Source organism: Rhamphochromis sp. 'chilingali', assembly GCF_963969265.1.
Source record: "Rhamphochromis sp. 'chilingali' genome assembly, chromosome: 22".
Lineage (NCBI taxonomy): Eukaryota > Metazoa > Chordata > Actinopteri > Cichliformes > Cichlidae > Rhamphochromis > Rhamphochromis sp. 'chilingali'.
In genome coordinates, this window is record NC_137950.1 from 27,828,330 (window position 1) to 27,847,080 (window position 18,751).

Here is an 18,751-nt window from a genome sequence, read left to right on the forward strand (position 1 = left end):
GTCTTTAAAATAATCTCATCAGAGACCCCGGGGTCCTGAATCTGCTGCTCTACCAATATATCTGCCTAAAACTTTAAAAATGCTTTTTTTAAAAACGTGCATATATCAGGACGCACAGGCCAGAAGACTGCGAGGTGCTGTCATCTCCATATTTTAAACAACATGAAGTTCTATGATGAGGGGCGAGCTTGTTCTTGAGTTGGTTTGTGTATTCAGTAATCCGGTTTTTGGATCGTGTAGTCTAACAGGGATGGAGTCTGTGCGTGTCATGCAGAGATGAGCAGCTCCGTTAAAGCTGCCACCGAGTGCATCCTGTAGAAGACGCTGAGCGGCTGACCCAAATTCATCATAATAAACCAAGTGGTGAAGCCGAAGAACTCTTTTCCCAGGCCGTTCTCGAACTGCGGGTGGACTCCAAATGCAGGAATCAGCCACAGCTAAAGAAGAGGGAACATCTACGTGTTATTCAAATACTGAACATTTTAAAATATTCTTTCAAAACAGGTTCATAAAACACAGTAGTACCATGATATTTGAGAGAATGAGGAAAGCGCAGATCTCTTGTCTCACTCTTTTGGCCCAGGGTTTTGTTGCCCCCTGCTCCTGGACTGTAGGGGGCGCTGATATTTTGGCCTCCAGTAGAGATATATCTGTCTTTTTGTTCTCTTGTGCTTTTTTCTTCATCTGTAAAAGAGTTTTAATATAAATATGAAAAATTTTAATGCCTTTCAACACATCAGTAAAATGTACAGGGGCTCTGAGGTGCACAAAAAGAACCATTTCAGAACATATTTAAGAAAAGAAAAAAACAAAACAAAAAAAAAACAAGAAAGCAGCAAAAATAATCCCAAAACATGACAGGAAACCAAAAAAAAACCCCACAATATACAATATATAAACTAAGATGACATTTGAGAAAACAATATTTCAGAAAAGGTTATTTAGGACAATGTAACAATATTAAAAATGAAACTTCAGTACTTCTGAGTTACACCTCAGAGCTACTATATGAAGAAAAAAAAATACTTTGAAAATACTGCTCATCTGCTTCTTCTTCTTCTTCTTCTTGATGCTGAGGTGTGGGTGTCTGTGGAGGCCTTCAATGATGAAGATGTTCTGGAGGATGAGCTCCAGCAGACTCAAGAGGGAGTAGGACAGATCCAGTTCCCCCAGAGGGCCATCGGTGCCTATGCCCAAAGCTGCCACCACGGAGAAGTAGGACAGAGCGAGCTGGCCCAGGGCCGCCGCCATCAGGAGGACCACATCCAGCCTACGAGAGGGATTAGGCCCCACTTCGCGTGCCCTACTCTCTAACCTTTGGACTATTAGCCCGACCAGAGAGCAGAGAGACATGATGGGCATGACGACTAAATGATAGCCATAAAATATGAAGAAGGCGGTGAGGCGAAACTCCGGCTGGCTCACATAGACCTGATAGAGAACGAAGGCAGTCACTCCTGCAGCCAGAACCAGGCCCCCAAACACGAGGCCCAATGTGATCCCACCTGTGCACACAATATACAGGGTCTTCTTCTCTGTGACGTGGTGATCTGGACCCGTTATGCGGCCCACGTTCTTCCACATCACATAGATCAAGCAGCCTGCCATCAGGTAGTATTCTATGTTGAAGGGAAAAAAGATTTCAAAGCCCTTCCTGAAGGCGAGGCAGGCTGTGCTCGCGTTGCACTGACAGGTTGAATTCCCTGCAGGAAGGAAGAGAACTTTAAATACATTCCTTTTAGTTTTGCATCCATCTTGCAGCTACATTAGTAAGTCGTATGTCATAATTGAATAAAGTGAGCTCAACCATACAACCTTAGGATCCTGAGTGAATGTGGCCTTTCTTGCAGTAACTACCTGCTAAGTCTGAGCTGTCCCTATCAGGTGTGTCGTTATCAGCGAGGCCGTTTCGTTTTCCCAGCTCGATCTCCACGTGGATGTTGTCCTCTGTCACGGCATTCAGCCACAGCAGTAGATCAGTGGAGAGGATCATCATCAGTCCAGACCTGCAAACCTAAAGTTAGAAATCTCTTTCTCAAAGTAGCAGGTGTATGAAAAAAAAATGCATGATTTATATAGCGAATTTAGTAATGCGCACCTTGTGATTATCTTGTGTCTGTGAATGCAGTCTTTGGAGTGAGCCCACAGTAAATATGTCTACAAAAGGAACAAAAGTTTGGTTATTCAAAAAGGACACACCCGAAATGACGGCAAGCTTGTTTTCAAGTCAGGGAGGGTGGAGAGGAAAGGTGAAGGTATGTAACAGAAAATAGCCGACATATGATCTGAAATCTTAACGTGAAAGGGACAAAGATGAGCCCGAGGAAGAGCACCTGACTTAAAGTGAACAGCAAAGAACGAGAAAAGTTTAGTCAAAGCTGTCAAAGCTGCATCCTTCTACTAGAATACTCAGTGGACCCAAAAGCCTTTCCTTATAATAAGGATTATTTTGAACTCAAATTCATGCAAAGCTCTAGTAGAGTTCAAGAGTGAAAATATGGAGCTAGAATAAATCTGGTCACAGAAATAATTAGATGATGGTTATTAGCAATATCTGCTCACTCACTGGAACAGCTGCAGTCTCCTACAGCCTGTGACTGCACAGTAAATTACACATAAAGTACATAAATGATTACTCTAAAGTTAAACCTAAGGCAAAAGTGCCTTAAATCCACTTCTCCTTTATTCCCTGATAGAAAAGTCCATCTGCATGTAAGAGAAAATGAGCATAATGTTCACTTCATGTTGGACCTGAGATCAAGTTTTAATCATTCATTTCATCAGTTTCAGGTCTTAATATCTAATTGACAAGTATTTTGAGTGCAATTAATACAATATTAAAGTAATAAAAAATCCACAGCTGCAACATCAAAGATATACCCACATCAATAAATTCATAAATTTGGCCCAATAACTGCCCATCGTGTACATGAAGTGTCATTTCACGAGTACAGTCACTTTCGATATACAACCCGTGAACGGCTACGCTACTTAAAAGGGATTTTAATGCTTACTTGAGTAAAAAGTCCGAGTACTTTTTTCCACTTTGCAGAAGAACTGTGCATCACAAGATTATGTTTCACTTTTTATGAGCTCCACTTTTCACCGCCTATCGTGAGCTTGAAAACTGTGGTTTGCGCACCATTTCTTCCCACTTCTTAACAATCTGACTAAATATTCAGACTTCCTGTGACCCCTGGATGTGCTGGGCACCTCCCCGGCATTGATTCACCTGTCGAAACTCCAAGGTCACGTGTCGTGGGCGTTTTGACCCACGCGTCGGAGCGGTGTTTCGAAACACCTGCGCTTCTAAACGTGAATATCCCATCCCTGTCCATCGCCAAGGACACGGATTTAAGCACCAACAGAAACACCTTCCTTAATGTTGGCTTTACTTTTTCTGGAGAAAACTTGCTTTTCAAATGCTGTCCAGTCGTCCAATATTTGGAATATAATGACTAATCTCACCATTTTCTTGATTTGGAGTCAACAGGTAAAATTGGCTGAAGCGCAGGTGAAATAATCCCTAGAATGCCTGCTGACCTGTGCTGCCTTGGCCACAGAAATGAGAAAGTCTTAGAAATTTGATCCGTTTACTCGGTTTCTCTTCATCAAATTACTTGAACGTCTTTGAATCAGATAATGAAATAAAATATTCATTTTCATGAGATGACTGATTGGTCTAAGTGTAGAAAAGATAAGCACTTTTTTCTGTTTAGCTCCAGCACTTAGCTTCCTGCACTCTCAGTAACAACTTGCACCAGTTCAGCCTGCCTTCGGATTTTACCTGCAGAGTGAGAAAAGGAGCCTCCATGAACGGTGAAATCAGCGTTGCAGCAGGCTTGCACTCCCTCGTACTCATCAAATAACCGACCGTGAAGACAAACAGCAGCAGGCTGAAGGCAGCAAAGAGCAGGAGAGCCACTGTGACATGAAAGCGCTGTTAGAAAATCCAAGCACACCCTGTGAGCAGTCTGCTTTAAAGATCGAACACGGGAACTTACGGATGACAGGGACCCCCCCGGCGTGGTGGTCTCTGTGCGGGCTTATATCCGGATGTCTCCTGGCCCACAGCAGGTACCAGAACATCCAGATCAGGCTGATCCCCATGAGCACCAGCAGGAACACCTCAGGCTCCTGGTGGCTCAGACCCTCAGGGTTGAAGTTTTCGCCGATCACCAGAGCGGTTCCCAGCAGAACCACATTGAGACCCACCAAACCAGAGATTAGGCGTCTCCCACTGGGAACCCACAGCAGCACCGGGTCCAGCTCCTGTTCATGAGTCTGATGATGGTCTGAGCTCTGGAGAGGTTCACTAGTGGGATTTTCAGGTGTCCCACAGACAGTATCCAGCTCCAAGTCTCCAGCATCACGATCCGTGCTCATGCTTCTTCCTCTTGTCTTCAAAAGACACTTGTTTCCTTTCCTTTCAGCTGAAGTTCAGCGTGGAGACATGCGTCTGACAGGGCGCGACAGTCCTCTAATGCGCCTTCCCACGGCTCCCACACGGCTGTAGGTGTGGTCATGATTTTAACACACCTACACAGGAAATGCATCATATTTACTTTGCAAACTGGTCCTTTATTCACCTGCTGAGCAATTCGGACAAAGTTTACTTAATAGAAAAATTAATGAATTATTAATTTAAAAAAACTAACAATCTAATCTAAAGGCTTGTAAGTGGTGTTTGTCAGTACACAGCATTACAGAACTGAAATGTATGAACCTGCCCTCTGCCAACAAGTAGAGTTTACAAACAAGCCGCAACAGGACCTGACTTAAGTGTGTGACGCCATTCTTATCGCTTCGCCGCTTCGAGCTGCTGTAATGGTTGAGTGGGAACGATAACCCGATCAGCTGATTATTTTTATTTTCACTGTTTAATGACACAAAGCTGTCTGCTTGCTGTGCATGGAGGGCCAAAGCATGTGCATTATTAAATACATTTTTTAATTCTTCATTTAGACATTAGCCTACAAATGTATTAACTCATTACTAAATATTTCAAATCACAAACGGATTTCACAAAAAATAATTAAACTCTCCACAAAAACCTAATTCCATAAAGCATTAAAAGAAACAGAACTTCAAGATCTTAAAAAAAACCAATTTAAAAAAGAGAAATAAGTAAATGGATTTAAAAATCAAAGATTTATTTGTGACATAAAAATGGTGAGTCCACTCCTCATCTGCAAATCCATTTCCTCACTGCGTGTCCTTTTCCTGTTAGCTCATGCATTAGATCATATTAACCCTCTGACAATGCAAAGAGCAGAGATGACACAAGTGTAACATTTCCAGCCTCTTCAAAATCAGATATCTTGATGAATATAAAAAATTTACACTTTCGAAGCAGGAAGTGCACACCAGTCATCAAAAGTTTGGTAACACGAGTGCTGTAAAGATTTGCAGGGTCAACCAGCACACAGGAAGAAAGTTTGCATTCTTTGTAAAATGCTGGATCATGTATGATTTGTCTGAGACCATGTGTCATCATATGGGGATATTACAATATGGCAGCTTTGCACTATGCTGTAAAATAAACCCATTGTCCTCGTATGAGACCACGTCTTTGTGCTCAAAGATGATCCTGAGCTCTTATACTTACAAGGTCCAACTAATCTCAAGTAGCAGAAATTAAAAATACAAACAGCAAACGCGGTTTAGCTGTTAGGAGGATCTGTAACCAGTCAAAGCGGTGATTTTCACATATATTGCAAGAATCTTAACTTTCCCACAGCTTTAGGCAGCATTTCAGCATCTAACAGCTCTTTTTAAAATCTTAAATAGCTGATTTAATTCTACTGGAGTCAATGGTTATCATTGGTAGAAACATTTGATCACTCTTCTTTGATGAGTGATCTCTCCCATTGACAAAATGTCCAGAGGAACTGAACTTTTGGGCATATTGTTACCTGGAAATTAATTATTTCAATAAGACATTTTTTGATTTTCTTTTTATTTCTCTCACATTATTTTCAGCCTTAGCAAGCAGAAAAACAAACACTGTAAACTATCTACCAATCATCACAGAAATTATTATTCAGACAGGCATTATTCTTGGGAGTTTGAGAACATAAGCTGAAAAGAAATGCCAGTTAAGCTTGACAGCGGTGTTCTTTGATGTCTGCTGAATATAACTAAAGTTTAGTAGTCACATTCACCTGCTCTGTACATTAAAATTCAGTATGACTAGTGATCGGTCGATCTGCACATGTATGATCTAATGCAAAATGGAAAAAAAGAAAAAAAAAAAAAGAAAACAATCATTCATTTATGTAAAAACCTTTACTCCTCTGAAATATAACTCATGAAATAAGTTATCATTTTTGAATGATTTTTAATTGTGCGTTAAAGCAGAAAGACATTAGGAGGTAAAGCAGAGGACGCAGAGTCGAACATGACTGAGGCGGTCTCTCCTGCATGAAGTCCAGGTTGCAGGTTTTCCAGTGTGGGTGCCAGATGCCAAAAAGCTAACACCAAGTGCTGTCAAAGCCATAACATCCTCCATGAACATGATATGGAACAGATGCAGGTGTGTCCTTATCACCCAGAGGAGTCCAAGTTGTCAAGAACAAGCAAACCTACAAACACAAATCAATTGAAAATGTAAACATCAGCCAAAATATCAGCAGGGATTTACTAACTTTATGACCTCTGTGAAAATTATTTCCACATCATTTATTGTATTGATCTCAACATTCAGGGCCTTTATTGGGACAGTCCCTACAGAGCATACAGAGAAAATTAATAGACTGAATCAATTTCAGCCTTGGTTTTCAATACAAATATATTTTATTAATAACTACGTTTGCCCATGTGTATTTTTGACTGCATATAGGTACTGTAGGTGCAGTTAGTCATTACAATATACTGAATATTCAATGCGAATATTTGACATACTGTGTCAGAGAGGCTGGGATTAGGTGAACGTGGCTCTTGATGATCATCTATGTCCAGTTTAGAATGAATGTGTGCACTCGTCTAATTAAAACAAATGAACTTAATTCAGCAGCGTGTCATCTCTACTCTTTGCCTTGGCAGATGTTTTAGTTCTATTAACTTTAACTACCAGAAAGCTGTGTGGTAACATCTGGGCAGACAGCATTTTAATCACGAGTTTAAAGGCTGTAGGTTGCCGCCATTGCTCTATATATGTGTATAAATGTAACAGGGCTCAGCGCTTGCTCTGAACGGTGTCAAGCTTTATTTGTGAAGAGCATATTAGCTTACTAAAAACGTACCTATCTAGAACTGCTGGGACGTAATATTTTCATTAGCTAAGGTGATGCTAGTGTTAGCCATGTTAGCATGTTACCTTCTTCAACACTCGGAGCTTCGGCTCTCCATTTCTCTGCAGTCCCGTCATATACTTCTTATCTCCATGTTGTTCAGAGTGTAAAAGCCGAGACTGAATGCCCTTTATATATGTTTAGCAATACAAAGTTATCGGTACAAAAAAAGCACCTTAACAAAACCCAGGTAGTCAGCCTGAGTCTCTGTAACCAATCAGAGAGCTCCTTCCATCACACACCGTGGCTAATTTGCGTTAGTTTTTCTCGAAGGACCATAGTCAAGGAAGTGCTAAATGGAGAAGCTAATCCCAAAACCGAGGGGAGGGATGGCCATTTTGAGTTTGAAAGTAATTTTCTAAATTTAAATTTTAAATTGGTTTTTTAAATTAGCTTTTATTGAGAGCTTATGTTTTTTTGTAAAATCCATTTGAATTATTTATTAATGTATCAATAATTATTTTTGAAATACTGATATATAGTTATTGTTGTTATTTCACATTAAAGAAATAATACATTACTTTTATGATCTCTAAATAAATAAAAGAATAAAAAATATTTAATATGGAGAAATATTTTAAGAATGGGGGATGATGAATGAGCTGAAAGGGCAAAAAAAAAAAATGTATTCAAAATTCGATCAAAAATAAATAAATTGCTGATAATTGCCCCAAAGCCACGTCTCTGGGGCAACTATTTTCTCGCAGATTTCAGTTTTAAGTAATTCTGTGCTCGTAATGAGCAATGAGGAAAGGCGGTGTGTAGGATCGTCTGGGCCACGCCCCCCGCTTGACAACCAGCACGCCTGGTGTTCGTCTCCCAGCAACCAGTCAGTCCGCCGCTACGTCCCGCTGCAGGCCGTCCGGACTCCCGGAGTGACAGTTACCTCCACATCCAGGCTTCCATGGAACCGGACTGGGACTGAGCCGAGGTGTCGCCATGAACGACCGGTATCACCGGGCGGCCCGGGACGGCTTCCTGGACGTGCTAAAGGAGGCCACACGGAAGGATCTGAACGCCCCGGACGAGGATGGGATGACACCGACCTTATGGGCCGCTTACCACGGCAACCTGGAGGCGCTCCGGCTCATCGTGAGCAGAGGGTGAGTTCAGAACCACAAGCACCAAAATAGAGAAAAGTACTCAAAAAGTTGTCTAAAAATAATAGATATGTGAAAGATAGATAGATAGATAGATAGATAGATAGATAGATAGATAGATAGATAGATAGATAGATAGAATGTATTTTGGAAATATGGAGGTCATACATTTAAGATTTTTAATTGTGATTCACAGTATTAAAATTATTAAATAATACAAAAAAACCCGACACAATTAAAATATTAAAAACCACTTAAAATAATGGATGGGTGGATGGATATATATCTACTTCATATGATTTTTATACTTCAATAAAATTCAAAATATTATAGGATATTGTATGTTTTTCTTTCTTGTATTTTAATTACCTCATGGCAATGAGTTGATGCTGAAGCACAGCAGCTAATCATTCATCTGTCTATCTTAAATGAACAATTTTCCATCCTCATTCTGGTCATTATGTAACTTACCCATGGGCTTCAATTTGATTCAACTCTTTTTTATTTATTTAGCGCCAAATCAAAACAAGGTGAAAACTATAGAATTATTTGACCCCCTACGAGCAAGCTCTTTGGCGACAGTGGGAAGGGAAAACTCCCTTTTAACAGGAAGAAACCGGCAGAAGCAGGCTCAGGGAGGGGCGACCGTTTGGGAGTGAGGGTAGGAAAACAGGAAAAAAAACACACTGCGGAAGACAGTTAGATATTAATAATAGTTAATGATTACCTAATGGCGTCAGCAGTAAATCTTACTGCTTCAAGTCTGTTAGCCTGTAAAACACCACAGTCTAGTGGCTGAAAGTAAGAAATTACTATAAATTACTGTAAGAACAATATGAACAGTTGAAGGAGACATAGTCCCAAATCTGAGGTAGTGAATATTTAAAAATGGGTTGCTCATTTGACAAGATAACAAACCTTACCTGATCACTTCTTGGTCTCCAGGTGTGGATTCCAGCCAGATTTCTACCTTTATTAAAGACAGTGACTGTGGATTCAATATATACACAAGAGTGCTGCAACCGTCCACAAAACTCCAGTGTAATCTAAAGTTATTTCTGTATTATACTGGACAAAATGGAATTCGTTTCTGTACAGTTTACAAAAATATCTAACCGCGTAGAACGTTCTTTAGTTTGTGTTTAACTGAGAAAATAAAACTGCTCCAACCCCCATCACTAATCTAATCAGCACTTCAAGAGATGGAGGCTGTACATATAAACAGCCTAATTGCATACAAAGGTCACTTGTGTGTGCTGGCTATATATTAAATCTGACAGATGAAGCTTGGGCTGATCTGTGACACAACAGAGCCTTAAATCTGATTGAGCCATTATACACAAGCCATTTTTACACAGCTCAGTTACTGAAACTGACCGGAAGCTTGGAGAAAACGGAGACAATCACAAACAGGTTTTAGGAGTAAGGCTATATTCAGGGCAGATAAGTTACAGATAGAGTAAGGTAGACTATCCGAGAGCACCGTGCGGAGGCTTTAGGGCCCAAACAAAGCAGCGTGTTTGCTTCCTGCTCTCTAAGAAGGAGCATATTAACAGCAGGGCGAGGTGCACTGTGTCATGCAGCTGGCGGAAGCTTTATAAAGCGTGCAGTGAAGTGCAGGGTACTGCAAAGGTCAGAGTGATGGATCGAGTGCATGCGAAGCAGAGACAAGAAAGCTGAGCAGCAGAGCGGGCATTACAACAAGAACGACACTGAAGACAACAAGAGGGCAGTTTAAGAAGCAGGAACAGGAACAGTCATAAATCTACACTCATCAACCCCACTGACACTGAGCTTACAAAAGAACTGTACCTAAAAGTGGGCAAAATCATTATTTAAAGAACAAATATGGCTCCGATTACAGATGCAGACCTGACTGCACTGCCCTGACTGGCCCAGTTTGTGCTATTCAAGCTAAAACAGCATTTAAGCCTAGATGTGAGTTTTTGCATCATTTCATCATTTCAGATTTAAATGTTCCAAACAAACACATTTTAATAACATGAGTAAACACAACATGTAGTTTTTAAATAATGATTTTATTTATTAAGGGGAAAAAAGTTATCCAAACCTATGTTGGGCTGTGTGAAAAAGTAATTGTCCCTCTTCTTAAATCATGAGTTGACTGTGATTAACTACTTTTTTTGAAAGCTGAGTTCAGTTTCATTGCTATGCCCAGGCTTAAAGGGTTACAAAGCCATTTCTTTGGACATAGCCAAAGCTTTCACAATGTGAGCCCTTATTCACAAATGGACAAAATCTGAGTGGTGAACCTTCCCAGGAGTAGTTGTTTTACCACAATTACTCCAAGAACACATCGACGACTCATCCAGGAGGTCAAAAAAGAACCCAGAACAACATCTGAACAACTGCAGGCTCCACTCACCTCAGTTAAGGTCAGACTTCATAAGAAAGAGAGTGGGCACAAGTGGCCTCCATGGGAGAGTTCCAAGGAGAAAACCACTGCTTCAAAGAAAGAACCCAAAAGCCAATAAAAAAAATACCCTCAAGACTTTTGGGGATCTAAATCTGATCCAAAACATACCAGCACAGGCAGCTCTGAATGTCTAAAAAAATGAAGGTTTTGGAGCGACCTGGTCAAAGTCCAGACTTAAATCTGATTGAGAGGCTTTGGTATAACCTCAAACGGACCGTTCATGCAGGAAATCCATCAAATGTGACTTAATTAAAACAATCCTGAAAAGAAAGACAATGAGAAAGACTCATTACCAGTATATTGCACTTCTTGCTGTCAAGGGTGGAACAAGCAGTTATTAGAATTGGGGAGCAATTACTTTTTCACATTAGGCCAGGTAGGTTTAAATAGCTTTTCAGGAATGCAAAAAATGAAGAAATCAGGGAGGGAACAAGGACTCTCTTCCTGATTGTAAAATGCAACACATTTCTATAAAGAAACAAAAAACATGTAGATGGTTATAACATAAATCACATACAGGACTTTCACTCACGAAGCCTGGGCTCATGGGGGCCCCTTTGAGAGTTCTAGGTTCATTTATGTTTATTGGCCAGGAATACCTGAGATAGGAACATTTTTAATTCCATGTATTTCTTTATATGTAAAGACTGAGACTAGTCTTTGGAGACCAAGAGACTCTTCAGTAAATCAGACATTAGAATCAAAGAACTGAAAAGAATATCTTCTGTAGAAAGTCCAGATTTATGTTTGGTTATATTGTCTTTTGGCTTTTATTAATTTTTTTACTTTATTTTGTTGCCATTGCCATTTTACACAAATAAAGAGAAATTTGTTCACTTTATATTTACACTTGATAAATGATAATGATACTGTATTTTTTAACTTGGATCTCTCTCTGCTTTAGCACTACTTTAGTGCACTTTAGTGCTACTACTTTAGCACTTTTAGCACTACGTATTCAGTACTATGTCAAAGCCCCTTTGGAATGCGCTTCTGGTTCTTGGGCCACTGCAGGTTTGCACACGGATTTGGGCGCTTTCTTCTTTTATTCCTTACCGATCAGTCAAAGCTTAGAATGGATGAGAAGCATCTGTGAAGTGCCACGTTCAGGTCTCTCCACAGAGGTTTGTGGGATTGAAGTGTGGATATTTAGAGACTTGTCCTGGAACTGCTCCAGTGTTGTCTCATCTGTTTGCTTTGGGCTGTTGTGCAGCTGTAAGGTGAACCATCCTCTCAGTCTTAGGTCTCTGCACCCTGACATAGAGCTTTCTTCCAATGACCATCACTTCACTGGCCTTCTCTCAGTTCTTGCCAGTTTCCTGTCTCTGTTTTTGCGGATGCTGCCACTGGCTTACCTTACTGTCAGGATGGTGTTAGCAGATGAAGTGTAGAGCCTGTTGTTCAGCAGACACAGACACTGAATAGTTCAGCACAAAATGCTTTTCCTCATCCTCTCAGAGTCCTTTAAATCCTTTAAGACAAACACTAAGCAGGTTGTGATGATTTTCAGACATTGCATATGAAGAATTTAAATCAGTCGTTTAAGTAATGGTGGAAGTCAACTTGCCATTGTTGAAAAGGGCTTTTTAGAGCCGTTCTTTTTGGGCAAATGTAAATATAGTTTTGTGTTCTGGTGACCTGTAAAATGAAAATACATTTATAGACAATAAGTGCAAAAGTAAGTGCCTATGTTGCTTTAAATGAGTGCACAAGGAAGACCATCGGAGGGGCAACTGCACCACCCTCCTGGGAAGAGCTGAGGAGAACCCCAGATGTGGGGTCACCCAGCAGCCACGGTGCAGAAGCCAGCAGCCAGCCATGCCAGAACGGACCAAGCCCTTGGCCCAGAGGCCCAAGGTGCGAGGTCCCCCACCCCCGGAAGGGGCCCGGCCGAGGCACGAGCGCCAGGTCCTGCCAAGAAGCCACCGGGAATGAGACGGTACATATCTAAGGGCCCAGCCCCGGACACCGAAAACCACCAACGCACCGCCAGTTGAGGGCCTCAGTCACCGGCAGGGAGTGTGGTGAGGGGAGACAGAGATGTTCCCAGAGAGGTGGAGTTTAAGACCTGACCTGAAAAATAGACACAGACAACCAGACACACACAGACACAAACATGCATTCTCACCCTCATGCACACATATACAAATACAGGGCACTCGCCCAACGTGGAGACAAACACAGATGGACAAACACACTCTATACCCCGGGTCCAGGTTCCCTGGACCCTGTTACCCTTTTCCCTGAGGTGGAGACAAGCAGACCACCCCCCAGTCCTGCAGCAGCAGGGAGGCCCTGCATCCCAGACTGACCAGACGGCCAACTTGCCCTCCCAGCTCCCCGCTCCTATGGCGACTAGAGAAGGGGTGAAGACCCCTTACCTCCCTCTGCCCGCTCATATATGGTGTTGCTGCATGTTGTTCTCAAGTGCTTTTAAAACACAGGAAGGGCATGATGCTTTCTGCCAGAGAGCAGCTGGTGTCAGCACGCCCCAAATCCTGAACAAAGAGTCTTCTGAATGTCCATAATGATTGTCATGAGTTGTCATTGTCTGTAAAATGGGACACTTATTGTTCAGTTCCCAGTATTACTGCTGCTGTGTGAGAGCACCAATGACAAATGACACCAAGAAGACAAAACATGTTATATTAACTGCCAAAATGTGAATGGGTTCTACGTTCTGAACTAGTGGTACCTGTTTGGAGATGAAACCTGACTCTTCTTTAAGGGATTTTCCCATATGGGTGGTTTTTCTATTATGCTTTTCTGATACTTGTGACTGCTTGCTTCAAAAGACAAGCCAAGGAATATAATCTCTCCAGCATTTGCAGGCTAAACCCCTGTCCCAGTAGGACATACCCAGAACTCCTCACCCAGGAAGCATCCCTGTCAGATTCCTCAAGTGGCTCATTTTGATGAAGAGGAGTATCAGCTGTACTCTAAGCTTCTCTCAAATGACTGACCCCGTCACCCTTTATCAGTCTCTGATATTGCTGTGGAGGAATTCTGGCCCACACCTTTCACCTGTGATAGATAATTATTAAGTGAAGATGGAGACAAAAGCCGGGAGAAGGAGAAGACGTGGAGCAGCAGCAGTCAACTTTCTCAACTATGAGCTAAAACCGGCACCCTGACCTGACCTGTGCTTGTTTTCAATGTTGCTTCAGTACATTGATGTATGCAGACACTCATTTATGCACAGCTCTTTTAAGGTCCTGCCACAGCATTCAGTGGGGTTAAGGTCTGGACTTTGCAGCATCTCCATTCGTTTCTTTTTTTAGTGATTCTGCTGTAACTTGCTGCTGTGCTTGGGTTGGTCTTGTTGCATGACCCGGTGTGGGTCAAGATTTAGCTGTTGGATAGATGGACTCACATTTGACTCTACAATACGTTGGTATAGATAGGAGCTAATGGCCGATTCAGGCACTGTGAGGTGCCCAGGTACAAACCAGCTCAAATCATCACCCCTCCACCATCGTGCTGACACTTGCTCATATGATGTGACTGGCTGGAGTCCACATGACTCTACCTTAGTATAGTTGTCTTTTCTGTCTAAACCTGATAAAAAACATGGTTTCAAAATGAAACTGTGCTGGTGTAACTTCAGCATTTGCTGGACTTCCTTAGACTTTGTAGCAAGGGAAAGTTTGTGTAGCAGAATTGTCTTTTCTTGTCCTTTCAGACCAAGTTAAAACATTCTCAGATAAAGTAGAAATGTGTGTTTTAAATCCTGACTTCGGGATGTGGAAACCAGTGAGGCAGTGACTGTGATGGTCCAGACATAGAGATTTCTCAGTTTTGTTATGTAATTGGTCTTTCTGGCAGGTAAATAAACACCCACATGGTTCGTCTCAGATATACGTGATTTCAAGTCCACACTCAGGGTGCAGCACCGCAGACGTGAACTGAAATCAGGGTTGGTGCCAATAAAGGTGGTGACCCTGCTGTGGTGCGTGGTAACACTGTCGCTGGGTGTCTGTGAAAAAAAGAGTCTGGGTGTGGGAGATGAATAATGCAGAGTCGCCTCTGTCATGTTTAACCTGCTGCGCTTCAATTATTGATCAGGACCCGGCCGTGTGGGAGGAGGGAAAACAGGAAGAGGAGGAGAGTTTACAGCAGATTAACACGAGTCACCGTTGCAGCAGCTGCAGGAGGTGGAGTTGTTGTTGTTGTTGCTCTACATTAGAGTTGTGCTTTTCAGATGCTTCACTAATATCTATATGACAGCTGTTTTCCAGCGAAATACTGGTACAGACTTAAATATGTGTCTTCCATATGCACAGTTACATTGGTGAATGCTCATAAAACCACCAGGTGTATGCGAGTAGTCAAACTCCTTTAAACACTTGGTTTCAGCCTATATTTTTTACGCATGGCTCTTTATGATGTCATAAAGAGGTGATATCCGTAATATGGTCATCTTTGGTGGAAATGGATGGAACCTGTTCTAGAGTGGGCACCAAATAAAGTTAGAAGCAGTCTAAGTGTGTAAACTTTGTGTATAAATTCAACATGGCGTCTCCTCTGTTGACTTCTAGAGGTGACCCGGACAAATGCGACATTTGGGGGAACACACCGCTCCACCTGGCAGCTGCCAACGGCCACCATAACTGCCTGTCCTTCCTGGTGGCTTTCGGTGCCAACGTGTGGTGTCTCGACAATGACTACCACACGCCGCTGGACATGGCTGCCACCAAGGGCCACATGGACTGCGTTCGCTACCTGGACTCCATCGCCGCCAAGCAGATTACCATCAACCCAAAGCTGGTCAGCAAGCTCAAGGATCGGGCGTTTCGCGCCGCGGAGCGCCGGATCAAAGAGTGCGCAAAGCTGCAGAAGAAACACCATGAACGCATGTCAAGGAAGTTCATGAAGGAGTCTGCGGCCTTAGACAACTTGGACGCTATTAGCTTTTCTAGCTACACCAGCAGCAGCACTCTGAGCCGCAAGTTCAACACTGTCACCTCCAACATGCCATACTCGCAGGTGGTTGGTTTTGTGTTCAAAAGCCCTGATTTAGTATTAACTTCTGCTTTACTGAGCAGGGAACATTTTAGCTAGTATTTAAAGCTCTACCTTAGATCAATAACTGTCCCTGGACTCAGTTGCAGTTGATGGTCAGCCTTTTAACCCCCAAAACCTTTTAGTCTTAGTCATTTGAAAACAATATACTTAGCTTCTCAAATGGCACTGTTAAGCTTTTTATTTTTAAAAGAAGATCTATTATCAGATCCATGTTTTCACTATTATACTCTACTAGAGTAATTTTGCGTGAATCCCAATTCAAAACAACCTTTATTTATCTTTTGCTGTGCTTTAATGCAACCCCTGTCAGAAGAAACAAAACTTTTAAAGCTAACTTTCCCCAATTGACTAGTCAATTGTAAAGACTGAGATTTCAGCGGGAGGGTGGGTGACCACAATTGACCACAGTGAGAACATACAGATACACGAGTAGTAAAAAACTTGAAAACGTTGCAAGACTTTGCCTCTGTTTGAGTTTGACATTTACAGTAATTATTTACATCATCTGAAAGACCCCTGGGTGATCCACAGTGTCTGATTTGTCCCTTTCAGGCCACCCTGCATTCGACAGCCAAGGGCAAGGCCAAGATACAGAAGAAGCTCGAGAAAAAGAAGCAGGTTGACGGTACGTTCAAGATCTACGAAGATGGCAGGAAAAGCGTGCGCTCGCTGTCTGGCCTGCAGCTAGGCAATGACGTGATGTTCCTCAAACAGGGCACCTACACCAACCCCAGAGAGCGGTCGCGGCTCAACATCCGTGATATGTTTCCCCGTGACATTGACGACGATGCTGACACCATCTCCCGAGCCATGAGTGACCCAGGCCTCCACGAGGCGGCTTATTCCGAGATCAGCGCAGACTCCGGGCGTGACTCGCTGTTCACTCGACCGGGGCTCGGGACCATGGTTTTCAGGAGGAACTATATGAGCGGAGGCATGTTTGGAATTGGGGTAGAGGAAAGCGTTGCAGGGAGTGAACCTGTGGGGAGAGCGCCTAACGTCCGACTGCGAGGAAAACTGCCTCGACACTTGCCCAGCTTCGATGAGGATAGTATTGGCAGCGCTTTGAGCCTGCAAGAAAGAAATCTGCAGGAGCTGCCCTGGGAGGAGACTGAGCTTGGGCTGGATGAGGACATGGAGCCAGAGAACAATCCTCTGGAGACTTTCCTGGCCTCTCAGAGTCTCAGTGAGTTCATGCCCATATTCAGGAGGGAGAAGATCGACTTGGAAGCTCTGTTGCTATGCTCTGATACAGACCTCACCAGTATCCACATCCCTCTAGGGCCCAGGAAAAAACTGTTGGATGCCTGTAAGAGACGTTTGGATACTCTGGATGAACCAGAGGCCATTGAAGATACTGAGCTGTGAAGCTCAGTATCGCCCATATGTCTGAAATCAGGACCACAGCTTTGTGAATTGAATGCAATTTGCTGCTCGAAATACAAAAAGCAAAAAGAAATATAGAAAATATTTAGTGCAGTATTAATAAAATGTCAGAGCTTTTAATGATAGCAGTTCTCTAAGTTGTGCATTATTTCTTTATATTTCACCCCAGATCAACCTGAGCAGAAAACAGCATTTTTATGCCTGAACAGCACCATCTAGTGGTGACTTATCATATCAATTTAAAATTTAAATCTATGGGCCTGTAAGAAATATTAGTTGGTGGCATTACACATTACAGTTATATGTAATTTTATTTTACCTAATTATTCATGTAATTGAATAAGAAGATGTATATGCAGTGATGCTGTACAGTCGGTGGAGTAATGACAATTTCACGGGAAAGCTGCGACACCTGTATGTACCTAAACCTCAACCCTAATATGTGTGTTTTTTTTATTGTACACTTTTCTTACATTTAAATGTTATTTTACCTCATGGCACATATGCAGTGGTGACTGAACAGTATATTTGTGATGTATGAATGTAGCCGCAGACGGAGTGACAAACAGTGTTGCAACAGTAAAACAATGAGGTGTCAGAGCGGTGCTAGATAACGCCGCTATCTCAGGTTACTGCAGCAGCTATTTGGTTACGCTGAAGGTCTGCTGCCGGCTGCACTCCACAGTACGACTGTGCATGAATGTACCTTTTTATGTTGGCAAAGAACTTTTTGTAATGATGCACTCACAAACTTTATTATCTTTTCGTAAAATAAAGGGGAAATTCTTATTGCGTTGTGCTTGAATTTATTCAGTGTTAATGAGTTTATTATCTCAGGAACTTTTACATTATGCAGCACATATAAAACTTCTGTTAAAACAGCTGATAGAGGAAGTCTATCAGCTGGTGTCGAACCATTTCATTTCTGGTCCTCCATCTCTGCTGAAGTTTGTCATTTTGTTTCTTTATGTTGTAGCCTCGTGTCTTTTTGCAACACTAACATTTTTAAGTAATATGACTTATCATTGTAGATGCATTGAGCTACTTTCTTGCTGTTCTTTATGCATTTTTGGTTGCTTTCTATCTTTTTGTAGCCACTTTGTCTGCACTGTATATCTCTTTGTAGTCCCTCTGTCTTTCTTCATTGTAAATTTGTGTCTTTGGTAGCTGTCCAGCACCTCTTTTTAGTCACTTCCTGTCTGTAACTTTAACTGCCTGTGTTGCTTTATAGTCTTTGTGTCATTTCTTGTGGTCCTTTTATCAATTTCTCTTTTGTCTATTGTGTCTTTTATGTCTGGTTGACATCTCTTCATAGTTTTTTCTTCTGTCTCACCGTAGCTGGTTTTGCCACTTTATGATTGTTTTTTTTTGTCTCTTTGTGGTCACTTATGTGAAGGTTATTACATGAATCCTCCTGCTTGTAGCCACTTTGTCTGTCTACAGCTTTTGTCACTTTTAAGGTCCCTTTGTTGTTATTTTTCAGCATCTTGTGGCCATTTCTTGCACTCTGT

General features: G+C 42.0%; 2 protein-coding genes across 3 annotated transcripts; one reads left to right on the forward strand and one right to left on the reverse strand.

Moving 5' to 3' along the window:
• Positions 1–250: 250 nt before the first annotated feature.
• Positions 251–4,484, reverse strand: LOC308391299 (proton channel OTOP3-like). Its single transcript, XM_080873878.1, has 7 exons — positions 4,005–4,484; positions 3,788–3,924; positions 2,099–2,157; positions 1,858–2,006; positions 1,027–1,703; positions 526–684; positions 251–437 (listed from the first exon to the last, which is right to left on the reverse strand). Exons 1-7 carry the CDS (start codon positions 4,384–4,386, stop codon positions 267–269), a joined length of 1,734 nt encoding a protein of 577 aa, XP_080730004.1. The 5' UTR covers positions 4,387–4,484; the 3' UTR covers positions 251–266.
• A 3,694-nt stretch (positions 4,485–8,178) lies between these two features.
• Positions 8,179–17,972, forward strand: ush1gb (Usher syndrome 1Gb (autosomal recessive)). Of its 2 annotated transcripts, none has more exons than XM_080873203.1 (3): positions 8,179–8,395; positions 15,368–15,818; positions 16,407–17,972. In XM_080873203.1, exons 1-3 carry the CDS (start codon positions 8,232–8,234, stop codon positions 17,220–17,222), a joined length of 1,431 nt encoding a protein of 476 aa, XP_080729329.1. In that variant the 5' UTR covers positions 8,179–8,231; the 3' UTR covers positions 17,223–17,972. The 2 variants fall into 2 exon arrangements, with proteins under 2 accessions (XP_080729329.1, XP_080729330.1); XM_080873204.1 differs by having other exon boundaries at positions 15,368–15,815.
• The last annotated feature ends 779 nt before the right edge of the window (positions 17,973–18,751 follow it).